Here is a 15,151-nt window from a genome sequence, read left to right as displayed (position 1 = left end):
GCTCTGCGCAGAGGAGGAGAACAATGAAGCAGCTTGTAAGTGCTCAGCTACAAAGCTCTCCTAAAATCTCCTCCTCTGGCCCAGCCTTTTATTTAGTTCAACATGAGAAAAAACAAACAAGGACAGTCGGGAGAGGTTACACATGAGTCATGTCTGCAAGAGGGTGATAGCAAAGCGAGGTAACGGCTGAAACCTTCCATTCCTGCAACATGAGCCTTGTGGCTCGTCAAAGCAGGATAAGGCAAAATGAAAAATAGCTTGCTCACTCATGAAGAATGCAGTCAACAAGTCTTTCTTTCTAAAATCTCCTCTTCTCACAAAGAGGAAAAATAATAAGCATAAACTATAAGAAAATAAATAATAATAATATAAGCATGAACTAAAGAAAATAAATGATAATAAGAGCATGAACTATATAAAATCCTTGACACGCTGTAACTAGGTTTAAGGATATGATTCCTTCTTTATGTTCTCTAATGCCATATGCCAACACAGTGCAGAGTAGCTACCTAAACTCTGTAAGTGAGATAGAGTATCTCGTCAATAGTTTTACATCCTCATTGAAGACAACTTTGGATGCTGTAGCTCCTCTGAAAAAGAGAGCTTTAAATCAGAAGTGCCTGACTCCGTGGTATAACTCACAAACTCGCAGCTTAAAGCAGATAACCCGTAAGTTGGAGAGAAAATGGCATCTCACTAATTTAGAAGATCTTCACTTAGCCTGGAAAAAGAGTCTGTTGCTCTATAAAAAAGCCCTCCGTAAAGCTAGGACATCTTACTACTCATCACTAATTGAAGAAAATAAGAACAACCCCAGGTTTCTTTTCAGCACTGTAGCCAGGCTAACAAAGAGTCAGAGCTCTATTGAGCTGAGTATTCCTTTAACTTTAACTAGTAATGACTTCATGACTTTCTTTGCTAATAAAATTTTAACTATTAGAGAAAAAATTACTCATAACCATCCCAAAGACGTATCGTTATCTTTGGCTGCTTTCAGTGATGCCGGTATTTGGTTAGACTCTTTCTCTCCGATTGTTCTGTCTGAGTTATTTTCATTAGTTACTTCCTCCAAACCATCAACATGTCTATTAGACCCCATTCCTACCAGGCTGCTCAAGGAAGCCCTACCATTAATTAATGCTTCGATCTTAAATATGATCAATCTATCTTTATTAGTTGGCTATGTACCACAGGCTTTTAAGGTGGCAGTAATTAAACCATTACTTAAAAAGCCATCACTTGACCCAGCTATCTTAGCTAATTATAGGCCAATCTCCAACCTTCCTTTTCTCTCAAAAATTCTTGAAAGGGTAGTTGTAAAACAGCTAACTGATCATCTGCAGAGGAATGGTCTATTTGAAGAGTTTCAGTCAGGTTTTAGAATTCATCATAGTACAGAAACAGCATTAGTGAAGGTTACAAATGATCTTCTTATGGCCTCAGACAGTGGACTCATCTCTGTGCTTGTTCTGTTAGACCTCAGTGCTGCTTTTGATACTGTTGACCATAAAATTTTATTACAGAGATTAGAGCATGCCATAGGTATTAAAGGCACTGCGCTGCGGTGGTTTGAATCATATTTATCTAATAGATTACAATTTGTTCATGTAAATGGGGAATCTTTTTCACAGACTAAGGTTAATTATGGAGTTCCACAAGGTTCTGTGCTAGGACCAATTTTATTCACTTTATACATGTTTCCCTTAGGCAGTATTATTAGACGGCATTGCTTAAATTTTCATTGTTACGCAGATGATACCCAGCTTTATCTATCCATGAAGCCAGAGGACACACACCAATTAGCTAAACTGCAGGATTGTCTTACAGACATAAAGACATAGATGATCTCTAATTTCCTGCTTTTAAACTCAGATAAAACTGAAGTTATTGTACTTGGCCCCACAAATCTTAGAAACATGGTGTCTAACCAGATCCTTACTCTGGATGGCATTACACTGACCTCTAGTAATACTGTGAGAAATCTTGGAGTCATTTTTTATCAGGATATGTCATTCAATGCGCATATTAAACAAATATGTAGGACTGCTTTTTTGCATTTGCGCAATATCTCTAAAATTAGAAAGGTCTTATCTCAGAGTGATGCTGAAAAAGTAATTCATGCATTTATTTCCTCTAGGCTGGACTATTGTAATTCATTATTATCAGGTTGTCCTAAAAGTTCCCTGAAAAGCCTTCAGTTAATTCAAAATGCTGCAGCTAGAGTGCTAACAGGGACTAGAAGGAGAGAGCATATCTCACCCATATTGGCCTCTCTTCATTGGCTCCCTGTTAATTCTAGAATAGAATTTAAAATTCTTCTTCTTACTTGTAAGGTTTTGAATAATCAGGTCCCATCTTATCTTAGGAACCTCATAGTACCATATCACCCCAATAGAGCGCTTCGCTCTCAGACTGCAGGCTTACTTGTAGTTCCTAGGGTTTGTAAGAGTAGAATGGGAGGCAGAGCCTTCAGCTTTCAGGCTCCTCTCCTGTGGAACCAGCTCCCAATTCAGATCAGGGAGACAGACACCCTCTCTACTTTTAAGATTAGGCTTAAAACTTTCCTTTTTGCTAAAGCTTATAGTTAGGGCTGGATCAGGTGACCCTGAAGCATCCCTTAGTTATGCTGCTATAGACTTAGACTGCTGGGGGGGTTCCCATGATGCACTGAGTGTTTCTTTCTCTTTTTGCTCTGTATGCACCACTCTGCATTTAATCATTAGTGATTGATCTCTGCTCCCCTCCACAGCATGTCTTTTTCCTGGTTCTCTCCCTCAGCCCCAACCAGTCCCAGCAGAAGACTGCCCCTCCCTGAGCCTGGTTCTGCTGGAGGTTTCTTGCTGTTAAAAGGGAGTTTTTCCTTCCCACTGTTGCCAAGTGCTTGCTCACAGGGGGTCGTTTTGACCGTTGGGGTTTTTCCGTAATTATTGTATGGCCTTGCCTTACAATATAAGGCGCCTTGATTTGGCGCTATATAAATAAAATTGATTTGATTTGATCAATACCCATCCCTACATGTGCGTGCATGCACATAAAACAAATCCACTGCGCCGTCTGGAGGCTGTTGGCAGAAAGTTGGAATGAAAAGCTGGACTAATTTCTGACGTGATTTTATTTGCTGCACTGAGGATTACACAGTCTTTTGTTTTTTTTTGTTTTTTTGGTAGTACACGTGCGCACGAGTGCCGACCTGGTTGCGTGTGCGCGCGTGTGGGGGACAACGACTCTACCAAGCCGATGATTTGAGCTAACTGACGCTGCTAATTCTTGTAAAACACACACACACAAAATCCACTCCACTGTAAGCCATCTGGATGCATGAAGAACTGTTCAGATGAAAAGCTGACATGATTTTTTGGCTGGACTGAGTAACTACACAGTCTTTTTTTTTAATTTTTTTTTTTTTATAAATGGAAGTCTGAAGTCAGTGCAGAGCATCACTGGACTACACATCAAAATTTGGACTTTGGCAGCAGTGGAACACCAAAATGTAAGTCCCTTTTCTGTTGTTTATAAATTAATAAAATATTAATGCGAGGATCTGTTTTAACCATTATATAAAACAAATAATGAATGTTTTTACATTCTTTCTGTGGAACAAATATTTAATTTGGTAAATTGTTCTCATTCAACTTGCAAAAAACAATTCTGACGATGTAGTCCATGTCGCCATGCACTGACTTTGTGTACATACTGCTGTCTACTTTCCTCACTCCAGCGAAAAATCGCGTCAGAAATTTTCCAGCTTTTCATCCTAACTTCATCCTCTTCATCCTAACAGCTCTTCATGCCTCTAGAGATTTTACAGCACAATGGATTTGTTTTTTTTTTTTGTTTTTTTTGTTTTTCAAAGAATTACCACCATCAATTAATTCCTTCAAATTGTCATCCGTCAGCAAAACAAACTCCACCATGTTTAGCTAAACGCCGCCCCCACTAGTGGGCGGTGGTCACAGCGTGCAGTGGTCCGAAGCATATTTCAGTTTGAATTTATTTTCATTTATATAGCGCCAAATCACAACAGAGTTGCCCCAAGGTGCTTCACACACAACCTTACTAACCCCCAGAGCAGCAGTGGTAAGGAAAAACTCCCTCTGAGGAAGAAACCTCAAACAGACCAGACTCAAAGGGGTAACCCTCTGCTTGGGCCATGCTACGGACATAAATTACAGAACAATTCACAAAACGAATATACAGGAAATGCAGTTAGTGCACAGGACAGGAGGGTCTCCAGCACAAAAACCACACCCATCTCTGGATGGGTGTGGTTTTTGTGTGCTTGGGTGAACATATGGAACCAAATTTGCACTGTAAATGGAACCATATCTGCACGCTAAATGCAACGCAACACAATGAACAATCCATGTCACGTGACATATGTGACACCAATTAAATGACAAGGATCCACCCCGCCACTGTATAATGTCCCATATTTGTGCATATTACATCAGATTATTAACTTTTGTAGTTCATGATGTGTCCAGGTGGAGGTGGGATTACACCAAGGATCAGCTCTGAGTCCTTTCTTGTTTGCAGTGGTGATGGACAGGTTGACGGATGAGATCAGACAGGAGTCCCCATGGACTGTGATGTTTGCAGATGACATTGTGATCTGTAGTGAGAGTAGAGAGCAAATTGAGTCTAGTCTGGAGAGGTGGAGATATGCTTTGGAGAGAAGGGAAATGAAAGTCACTAGAAACAAGACTGAGTACATGTGTGTGAATGGGAGGGATCCCTGTGGAATAGTGCAGTTACAAGGAGTACAAGTGGTGAAAGTAGATGAGTTTAAATATTTGGAGTCAACTGTTCAAAGTAATGAAGAGTGTGGTAAAGAGGTGAAGAAGAGAGTGCAGGCAGGGTGGAGTGGGTGGAGAAAGGTGGCAGGAGTGATTTGTGACTGAAGAATATCAGCAGGAGTGAAGCGGAAAGTTTACAAGACAGTAGTGAGACCAGCTATGTTGTACGGTTTAGAGATGGTGGCACTAACAAAAAGACAGGAGGCATAGCTGGAGGTTGCAGAGCTGAAGATGTTGAGATTCTCTTTGGGAGTGACAAGAATGGACAAGATTAGGAATGAACATATCAGAGGGACAGCTCAAGTGGGACGGTTTGGAGACAAAGTCAGAGAGGCGAGATTGAGATGGTTTGGACATGTGCAGAGGAGGGACCCAGGGTATATAGGGAGAAGGATGCTGAGGATGGAGCCACCAGGCAGGAGGAGTAGAGGGAGGCCAAAGAGGAGGTTTATGGATGTGCTGAGGGAGGAGATGCAGGTGGTTGGTGTGACAGAGGAAGATACAGAGGACAGGGTGAGATGGAAATGATTGATCTGTTGTGGCGACCCCTAACGGGAACAGACGAAAGAAAAGAAGTAGTTCATGATGTGTCACACTGTCATTTTTTGAAATTTTTGAAATGTCTACTCCACTCCAATGTCTAATCCACTCCTAGGACCTTTTGGATTTGCTAACTGTTTTTCTTTTCACCTTTCAGCACACAGTATTGTACCCGCTTGTGTCCCAGTCACTAAGGAACATCAGCGCTGGTAAAGACCCCCTGGAAGGCCAGAAGCACTGCTGTGGCCTTGCCCAGATCCATTCCCACCACTCTCTGGGGCACAAGGACCTGGATGAGCTTCAGTCCAATCCACAGCCTCTCGTCTTCACAATCAAATTGCTCGAGGTTACACTTTTATTCTAATAATTATTCATTGGTTGTTGCATTTCGAAAAAGTACTTCTAAAATTTAGCGTCAAATGTGTCGTACGGGATGCTCTGAAAAATGATACAGTTTATCCCAAAACAGTTCTATAATCTGTCATTTCAGTTAAGGTTGTTGCAGCATATGCTGTAGAATATCTAAATGACTGATTCTGTGCTTGATAAATTATCTTATTACCATGTGTGGAGGAAAACTGAGGTTGTATGTCGTACGGGATATAAGAATGCGTTGTATGGGACAAACGACTTAACATGTAGGTTTCAAGGCTACAAATACCTCAATCCTAGCAGGTTTTCAAGCAGCGGACATTTTTAATACAATTGTCTTGAACCTAGAATAGATAATAGTTTGTTTTTGGTAAGAAGACAGATAATTATAACTTGAATTCTTAGACAAAATGTGAACATGAGAACAAACAAACAAGTTTTTAAAAATCTATGAAAAACTCAACTTTCATTGTCTACCAGTATTATGGTATGTCAAAGCTACACATAAGCCCCTTTCACACCGGGGCTGCTATGTACGTACATGTAAGCAGCAAGGCCGAAAACCAACATTGAATTGACCTTCGATCCCTCAGGCGGCACTGCATTAAAAACAACATCACTGTGTAAAGGATCTTACCACGTGGGCTCAGGAACACTTCAGCTCTTCAACTTCAGCTCTTCAACACTTCAGCTGTGTTAACTAACAATGGTTTTCCTTGTCAATTAACAGTTTGTCGCTACATCTACAAGTGCTGGTTTTCCTTGTCAATTAACACAGTTTGTTGCTACATCTACAAGTGCAAGTTAAAACTCTACCATGCAAAGCGAAAGCCATACATCAGAACATTCAGAAATGCTGTCGCCTTCTCTGGGCCTGAGCTCATTTGAAATGGACAGACGCAAAGTGGAAAAGTGTGCTGTGGTCTGATGAGTCCACATTTCACATTGTTTTTGGAAATTATGGATGTTGTGTCCTCTAGACAAAAGAGGAAAAAGGCCATCCAGATTGTTACCAGCGCAAAGTTCAAAAGCCAGCATCTGTGATGGTATGGGGGTGTGATAGTGCCCATGGCATGGGCAACTTACACATCTGTGATGGCACCATTAATGCTGAAAGGTACATCCATGTTTTTGAGCAACACATGCTTCATCCTGTTATTCATAATAATCATCACATTGGATGTGGGCTAATGAACAACACTAACTGGGAAATGACTGACTTACACCTGTATGATGGTCACATTTAGAAGGTTCTATACACTCTAACAAAGAATGGACTTCTCAACATAAAAAACAAAGGTAACAGTTTGCTTGGATTTCAATTATAACAACAGATTTCAATTATAATGGACAAAATTCGCTGGTCCACCTGAATCCATTATATGCAAGCTTTACTGTACAACCCCAATTCCAGTGAAGTTGGGATGTTGTGTAAAATGTAAATATCAATCAATCAGTCAATCAATTTTTTTATATAGCGCCAAATCACAACAAACAGTTGCCCCAAGGCGCTTTATATTGTAAGGCAAGGCCATACAATAATTATGTAAAACCCCAACGGTCAAAACGACCCCCTGTGAGCAAGCACTTGGCTACAGTGGGAAAGAAAAACTCCCTTTTAACAGGAAGAAACCTATAAACAGAATACAATAATTTGCAAATCCTCATCAACCTATATTTAATTGAATACACTACAAAGACAAGATATTTAATGTTCAAACTGATAAACTTATTCTTAATTGCCATCTTAATTTTCCCTGCTAAAATCCTAAACAGCATATGTCTGTGAGCACTGGTGGGCACAGCTAACCAAAAAGTTAGCTTCAATAACTGTAATCAGCTAACTGAAAAGTTATCTTCTTTAACGCTAAACCGATAAACTGCCTAAAAACTTATCAGAAGCTACAGCTAACCGATAAACGCTAACTTTCAATTTTGCCTCCCATACGCTGTCAGCTACTAACAAGCCGATTTTGAGTTTAAACACCACCTGAGCTTCTAATAGAATCAAAGGCGATCACAAACCCAAACAGCCAATGAGCCAGCGCTTCTGTCTTTGTGCTCTCTGCCCCCTGCTGTAGGGAAGCGTCATTTATCTTGACAGGATACAGTGGTCCAGCGATGAGGCAGAGGTCTTGAAATGGAAAGCAGGCTTGAATTATGCTTTTACTTTAAAAATAAAATTATTCTGGATAGAATAACTACATTAATGTAAACTCTTAAAATGTACAAAGTGATATATAACACATATCTGTTAATTTTAAAATAACGCACATTCTGAAGATTTGAACATTAACACACAGATACCAAAGGGATTATGGGTAAACTAAGCCCCCGCTCATACTGATTGGTTGATTCATTCATTTTATGTAAAAACCAACACAAGTGAATCAATGTAACGTGTTGGTGTTTACAAATAAATGTGCTTTTGTAAAAACCTGGATGTACCTTTCAGCATTGATGGTGCCATCACAGATGTGTAAGTTGCCCATGCCATGGGTACTAACACACCCCCATACCATCACAGATGCTGGCTTTTGAACTTAGTGCTGGTAACAATCTGTATGGTCTTTTTCCTCTTTTGTCCGGAGGATACGATGTCCATGATTTCCAAAAATGATTTGAAATGTGGACTCATCAGACCACAGCACACTTTTCCACTTTGCGTCTGTCCATTTCAACTGAGCTCGGTCCCAGAGAACGCGGCGGCGTTTCTGGATGTTGTTGATGTATGGCTTTCGGTTTTCATGGTAGAGTTTTAACTTGCACTTGTAGATGTAGCGACGAACTGTGTTAACTGACAATGGTTTTCTGAAGTGTTCCTGAGCCCAAACACATTAGTTCACAAAGTGGTGATCCTCGCCCCATTTTTCCTTGTGAACGGCTGAGCCTTTTGGTGATGTTCCTTTTATACCCAATCATGACACACACCTGTTTCCAATTAACCTATTTATCCGTGGAATGTTCCAAACAGGTGTTCTTTGAGCATTTATCAACTTTCTCAGTCTTTTGTTGCCACTGTCCCAGCTTTTTTGAAATGTGTTGCAGACATCCATTTCAAAATGAGCAAACATTTGCAAAAAAAAAAACAAAAATATCAGTTTAAACATTAAATATCTTGTCTTTGTAGTGTATTCAATTGAATATAGGTTGAAGAGGATTTGCAAATCATTGTATTGTGTTTTTGATTCACAATTTACACAATGTCCCAACTTCGTTGGAACTGGGGTTGTATTAGGTCACTAAATGATTTAAGTTATTCTAACTTCTTTATTTTACCTCTGCTCTGCAGAGAAATGTCCATGCAAATTATTACCTTATTTTGTGAAGTTCTTTGCCAGTGATGTGAATTTTCCTGAAATTCGTGGAGTCTTGTTTTTTTTTTTTTTCCTCAGTCCATGATGGTGATTTTCTGGGGGTTTTTTTTCCCTTGTTTTCCATAGTGGTCCAGGTTGGATTTCAGGCATGTTTTTGTTGGAACGATGTCTGGTTTGTAAAATCGATGGAAAACATCTCCAATGATGAGACGCCATATTATATAGGAAGGCTTGCATCGTCACATCTTAATCTCAAACATCCAAGACTGAAATATAAATGTTTGAAAAAAATTAATGGCCGGGCTTTTAATCAAGGAAATACAGTACCCACTTTCCATGAATTGGCGAGTGTCTGAGGTGAACTTCATTTCGTACCTCTGTTGTTGTCACACCAAGACTGGTCTGATCAGAGCAGAGTTCTCTGCTTTTCTCTGTCTGGACATGTGGGTAGAAACTGCGATTTGGTAGAGTAGAATCGCAGTTATTACATTTCTGATCAATGCTTACCTTTTTTCAAGTATAGTTGATCTCTGTTGTTTCAGTCTCTACTGGTTGAAACTGTGATCCAAATGTTGTGAAAGTAATACTTAAAGTAAAGGCAAAAACGCAAGAAATGCAATTGATCATTATCATGCATTTTATTCAGATTCCACCACAAGCATTATGTACAGTTCCATTCAGAAGAAAAAAAAATCCTCAATTTTATTTTGACACATATCAGTTACTGGTAGAGATTATGATCGCAGTATCTACTGGTAGAATCGCAGTTTCTACCAGATGGGAGTTTCTACATTGACTTTTGAGATGTTCTCAATAAATTGTTTAATCCTTATGTACCTCAGCAAAACATGTTCAGTTTATTGAAAAGCAACTACATTTCTGCTGTGAGAAACTGAAATTCAGTTTCTTCTTTTTATCAGGTGTTGCCTCCAGGAACATTTCAACTAGATGTTTGGGCAATGACAGACGAACAGAAACTTCAAGTGGTGCCACAAATCCATGAGGAGGGCAACATGCTCTTTAAAAAGGGCCTTATTAATCAGGCTGCAGAGAAGTACTACAATGGCATTGCATGCCTCAAAAATTTACAGATGAAGGTACATCTTTTTGTCATTAAATACGGTTGTCTGTAACACTCTTGGGTGTTATTAATTGTTTTTCTTTAATATGAGAATCTTGCAGTAATATCTGTTTTCATATTTGCTATGTGTGTTAAATCACTTTAAGTCCTCTTTGTTGTATGTGTCTCCTCCTGTCAGGAACATCCTGGGGATGAAACATGGGTAAAGCTGGATCTTATGATTACACCACTCCTCCTCAACTACTGCCAGTGCAAGCTACTCCAGGGCCAGTACTATGAGGTCATCGAACATTGTTCAGCTCTGATCTTCAAATATGATGGTAAGGCTATTTTTAACCTTGCTTACAAAAATAAACAGAGATCCAGTTTTCCCGTTGGTATTACACATTTTCATTTACTTCAGTTATTGGAACAACAAGGCCAATTTATTTGTTTTTGTTATAAATTTGGGTTTGAGATGAAAAGGTTAATATGAGAAGACCGTTTTATTTAGTGGTATTGCAGATGTCATGATAACATTGGGTTCAAAAGAGTCAGATATTATGGACCCCGAAGATGATCGAGCCATTCCACACCTTTTATTCTGACATAAAATCCACCTGGGTACTTTGATGTAGGGTCTGCCAGGCTGCCTGTATCTAGTGGGACTGCACAGTGGTGCAGACGAGTTGCTCTCTGCAGCATGGTCGTTCGACCTGGCACAACTTAAGCAGACTCTTCTTAGGCCTTAAAGATACGTGGGACTCTAGTAGACAATTGGAGGGTGAACTGGGTGAGAAGGTATGAAGGCATCAGGTCTGTGCCACTAGCCGAGCTGGGTGTTTGACTTCCCGCTTTCCTGTTGTCGCCTCTAGAAGGCCTTGGAATGGGAAAGTTAATGTCTTTGTTTTTTTTTTTTTGTTGAAATAAAAGGGTCTTCATCAGTAAAACACACACAAAAATGCATTTCCTTGTCATTGGCTAGAAAGAAAAAAAAAACTTTTAAAAGACTGAAAATATTTTTAAAGATTAAAATAAAAAATGTCAAATTTAAAATCTTGCAAAAACGTTTTAAAATGGAATCTTAATACGGAGGTCTTAAGTACTGTAATTTCTGGACTATAGCATGCACCTGAATATAAGCCACACCCACCAATTTTTAAAAGAAAAAATAAATTGTACATAAAATAGATTGGATACATACGCGCTGACTCACAGATCTGGCAACTTACTTCCGACGGACTGTTTGCTCTAGTCACACTCTTCTACGTTTATAGGTTGTATTCATTTATTTTATTTCTGTTTAACACTTTAGGTTTTTAAGTGCATCTACTGTGACTCTTATTTAACTACAACCCCATTTCCAATGAAGTTGGGACATTGTGTAAAAAAAAACCCCCAGAATACAATGATTTCCAAATCCTCTTCAACCTATATTCAGTTGAATACACCACAAAGACAAGCCATGTAATGTTCAAACTGATAAACTTTTGTTTTTGTGCAAATATTTGCTCATTTTGAAAAGGATGCCTGCAACATGTTACCCAAAAGCTGGGACAGTGGTATGTTTATCACTGTATTACATCACCTTTCCTTCTAACAACCACTCAGTAAGTGTTTGGGAACTGAGGACGCTCATGATTGGGTATAAAAGGAGCATCCCCAAAAGTCTCAGCCGTTCACAAGCAAAGATGAGATGAGGATCACCCCTTTGTGAACAACTGCATGAAAAAATAGTCCAACAGTTTAAAAACAATGTTTCTCAGTGTTTCGTTGCAAGGAATTTAGGGATTCCATCATCTACAGTCCATAATATAATCAGAAAATTCAGAGAATCTGGAGAACTTTCTACACATAAGCAGCAAACCATTGTCTGTTATCACAGTTCGTCGCTACATCTACAAGTGCAAGTTAAAACTCTACCATGCAACGCGAAAGCCATACATCAGCAACAACCACAAATGCCACCGCCTTCTCTGGGCCCGAGCTCATTTGAAATGGACAGACGCAAAGTGGAAAAATGTGCAGTGGTCTGATGAGTCCACATTTCAAATTGTTTTTGGAAATCATGGACATCTAGTCCTTTGGACAAAAGAGAAAAAACACCATCCAGATTTTTACCAGCGCAAAGTTCAAAAGCCAGCATCTGTAATGGTATGGGGGTGTGTTAGTGCCCATGGCATGGGTAACTTACACATCTGTTATGGCACCATCAATGCTGAAAGGTACATCCAGGTTTTGGAGCAACACATGCTGCCATCCAAGCAATGTCTTTTTCAGGGACATCCCTGCTTATTTCAGCAAGACAATGCCAAGCCACATTCTGCACGTGTTACAACAGCGTGGCTTCATAGTAAAAGAGTGCGGGTACTAAATGGTACTAAATGGACTGCATTTATATAGCGCTTTTCCATCTGTATCAGACGCTCAAAGCGCTTTACAATTATGCCTCACATTCACCCTGATGTCAGGGTGAATTCTGCCATACAAGGCGCTCACTACACACCAGGAGCAATAGGGGATTAAAGGCCTTATCCAAGGGCCCTTAGTGATTTTCCAGTCAGGCGGGGATTTGAACCCATGATCTTCTGGACTCAAGCCCAGCACCTTAACCACTAGACCATCACCTAGACTAGACTAGACTGGCCTGCCTGCAGTCCAGACCTGTCGCCCATTGAAAATGTGTGACGCATTATGAAGCACAAAATACGACAACGGAGACCCCGGACTGTTGAACAACTGAAGTCATACATCAAGCAAGAATGGGAAAGAATTCCACCTACAAAGCTTCAACAATTAGTGTCCTCCCTTTCCAAACGCTTATTGAGTGTTGTTAGAAGGAAGGGTGATGTAACACCGTGGTAAACATACCACTGTCCCAGCTTTTTTTGAAACGTGTTGCAGGTATCCATTTCAAAAACAATAAAGTTGTCTGAGTTGAACCTGTAGAAAGAGAACAACTCAATTAACCCAGAGAATGTTTGCTGTGAGAACAACAATTACCCATTTTATCCGTTCGTGGTGTATCTCATAAGGAGATCTAACAAACAGGTTGTTGTTCTCTTTTCACTGTTTGGTTGCCGATCAGCCTGAAAAGTGTCACCACTTCGAGCTCTGAGAGGTGGATGACCTTGCTTAAGGCTTCTGTCCAGGCTTGTGGGCTTGCAGACAGGTGTGGTGCATATAGAATGTTCACAAATTACTTCACAGTCAGTATGGCTGCTTTAGGTCTGCTGGTGAAACAGATGTCAGGTCAAGCCGCGATTCAGTTGTGAACATTCTCATTCATAAATCACATTCACACCGCCGCACTTCAGCTGTTATCACGTCTTAACTCCGCTGTTATCACGTTTCTGCTCCAACCGTTTTTTTTATATTTCCCGTGGACAATATTATTAAGGGAACGATTTATCCCAGAATTTTACCGCCCGCCCACCGACCCGCACTGTACAGTTTTTGCGCGCTGTTACCGGACCCGAAAGTGGTCTCAGTTGTCTCTTGCTTGTTATTGTTCCCAATTGTAAACCACTGTTGGCTCAACATGGAGCTGACAGCCCACATCAGGTGTCTGACACAGCGGGAATGGAGAGCGAGCGCACGGCTCCGTGACAGATGGTCTCTGACCGCTGTGCCACCTGATTTTTTACAGCCTGACTTTTACCTCACACCTTACATCTTGCAGCATTTTAGTCAAGAGACAAACCTAAAAGACATTACGTGGGTTTTTTTTTTTCCCACAGTGACTCCCAGCCACACGCCACTCATGCACGTAAGAAAAACAGTTCTCACCCGTGGTCAATTCTCTGCCACTGAAATTCGAATGCCTTCACCGTGATGAGTGCCGACCCGTCGGTCAAGGAGGGGTCAGCCACCGGAAAAGGTCTTTAATGTTGTGGCCACGGTCTTCCAACAGGGTCCTCCCTCACGGGCCGGCGATCCTCAGGTCTATTGGCATCTAGCTCCGAAGGACCATGAAATGTCAGAGTTGAACCTGTAGAAAGAGAACAACTCAATTAACACAGAGAAACACTGAGTTTCTTTCCCGATCAGGAGAGAGCAAACGGACATGTCCCTCGTCACTAACCATCTCGTCAGCTCTGGAGGGTCCGCCCACTCTGCTCCTGTATTTATGTATTTATAAGTTACATACAGCCATATGGAGTAGACAACATACAAACATAGTGGCGCCTTTCCCACATTGATATAAAAAGTATTATGACTCTCAACCTCCAGTCTTACAAAACAAAACAGCATCAACCCTGAGCTAGTGTGCAGGTCACATCACTCTCTGCCCAAGGCCGCTTTGTTAGTTAAAATGTACATCTGCGCTTAGTGGAAAAACAAGGCTACTGCTCTCACACTTTCCATGTGAGCAAAAGTTCATCTTCCCGTGTGAGCAGTTTAATGATTACTTGAGCAGTTCAGTGATTAATTTAGAAAGTAATATTAAGTGAGGTCACACTTATATATGTGTGTGTGTGTGTGTATATATATATATATATATATATATATATATATATATATACGAGGTCTGTCCATAAAGTATAGGTCCTTTTAATTTTTTTTAAAAACTATATGGATTTCATTCATATGTTTTAACGTCAGACATGCTTGAACCCTTGTGCGCATGCGTGAGTTTTTCCACTGTGGGAAGTCCTTAAAGCGACAGTGTCACCTCAAAAATCTCTCATCAGCCGTTAAAATTTTCACTGAAAACCAGCTTAATTTTTCGAACCATGTCCACTTCGATGTGTCTCACAGGTTTAGAAAAAATTTTGATCAAACAAAGCGCCAGTCTCTCAGCAACTTCTCAGACAAAGGAATTCCGACGAGGGGCTGGACGACTCCTCCCACAAGGAGTGCTCACAGGCGAATGACGTCACCGACACGCGTGGAAAAACTCACGCATGCGCACGAGGGTTCATGCATGTCTGACGTAAAAACATATGAATGAAATCCATATAGTTTTTGAAAAAAATTAAAAGGACCTATACCTTATGGACAGCCCTCGTGTGTGTGTGTGTGTGTGTGTGTGTGTGTGTGTGTGTGTGTGTGTGTGTGTGTGT

The 15,151-nt window shown here is 40.4% G+C and overlaps 1 protein-coding gene across 2 annotated transcripts in view; it reads left to right on the top strand.

The window, feature by feature from the left end:
* Positions 1 to 15,151, top strand: part of aip (aryl hydrocarbon receptor interacting protein) — an 89,512-nt gene that overhangs the window by 59,416 nt on the left and 14,945 nt on the right. For both annotated transcript variants that reach the window (XM_034188410.1, XM_034188409.1), the window contains exons 3-5: positions 5,494 to 5,682; positions 9,946 to 10,122; positions 10,285 to 10,426. In XM_034188410.1, the coding sequence (XP_034044301.1) occupies positions 5,494 to 5,682; positions 9,946 to 10,122; positions 10,285 to 10,426 (508 nt within the window). The remainder of the gene's footprint in view (positions 1 to 5,493; positions 5,683 to 9,945; positions 10,123 to 10,284; positions 10,427 to 15,151) is intronic.

This window comes from Thalassophryne amazonica, chromosome 15 (assembly GCF_902500255.1).
Source record: "Thalassophryne amazonica chromosome 15, fThaAma1.1, whole genome shotgun sequence".
NCBI classification, from domain to species: Eukaryota; Metazoa; Chordata; class Actinopteri; order Batrachoidiformes; family Batrachoididae; genus Thalassophryne; species Thalassophryne amazonica.
The sequence above is the reverse complement of the archived record's forward strand: the minus strand, read 5'-3'. Positions and strand labels throughout refer to the sequence as shown.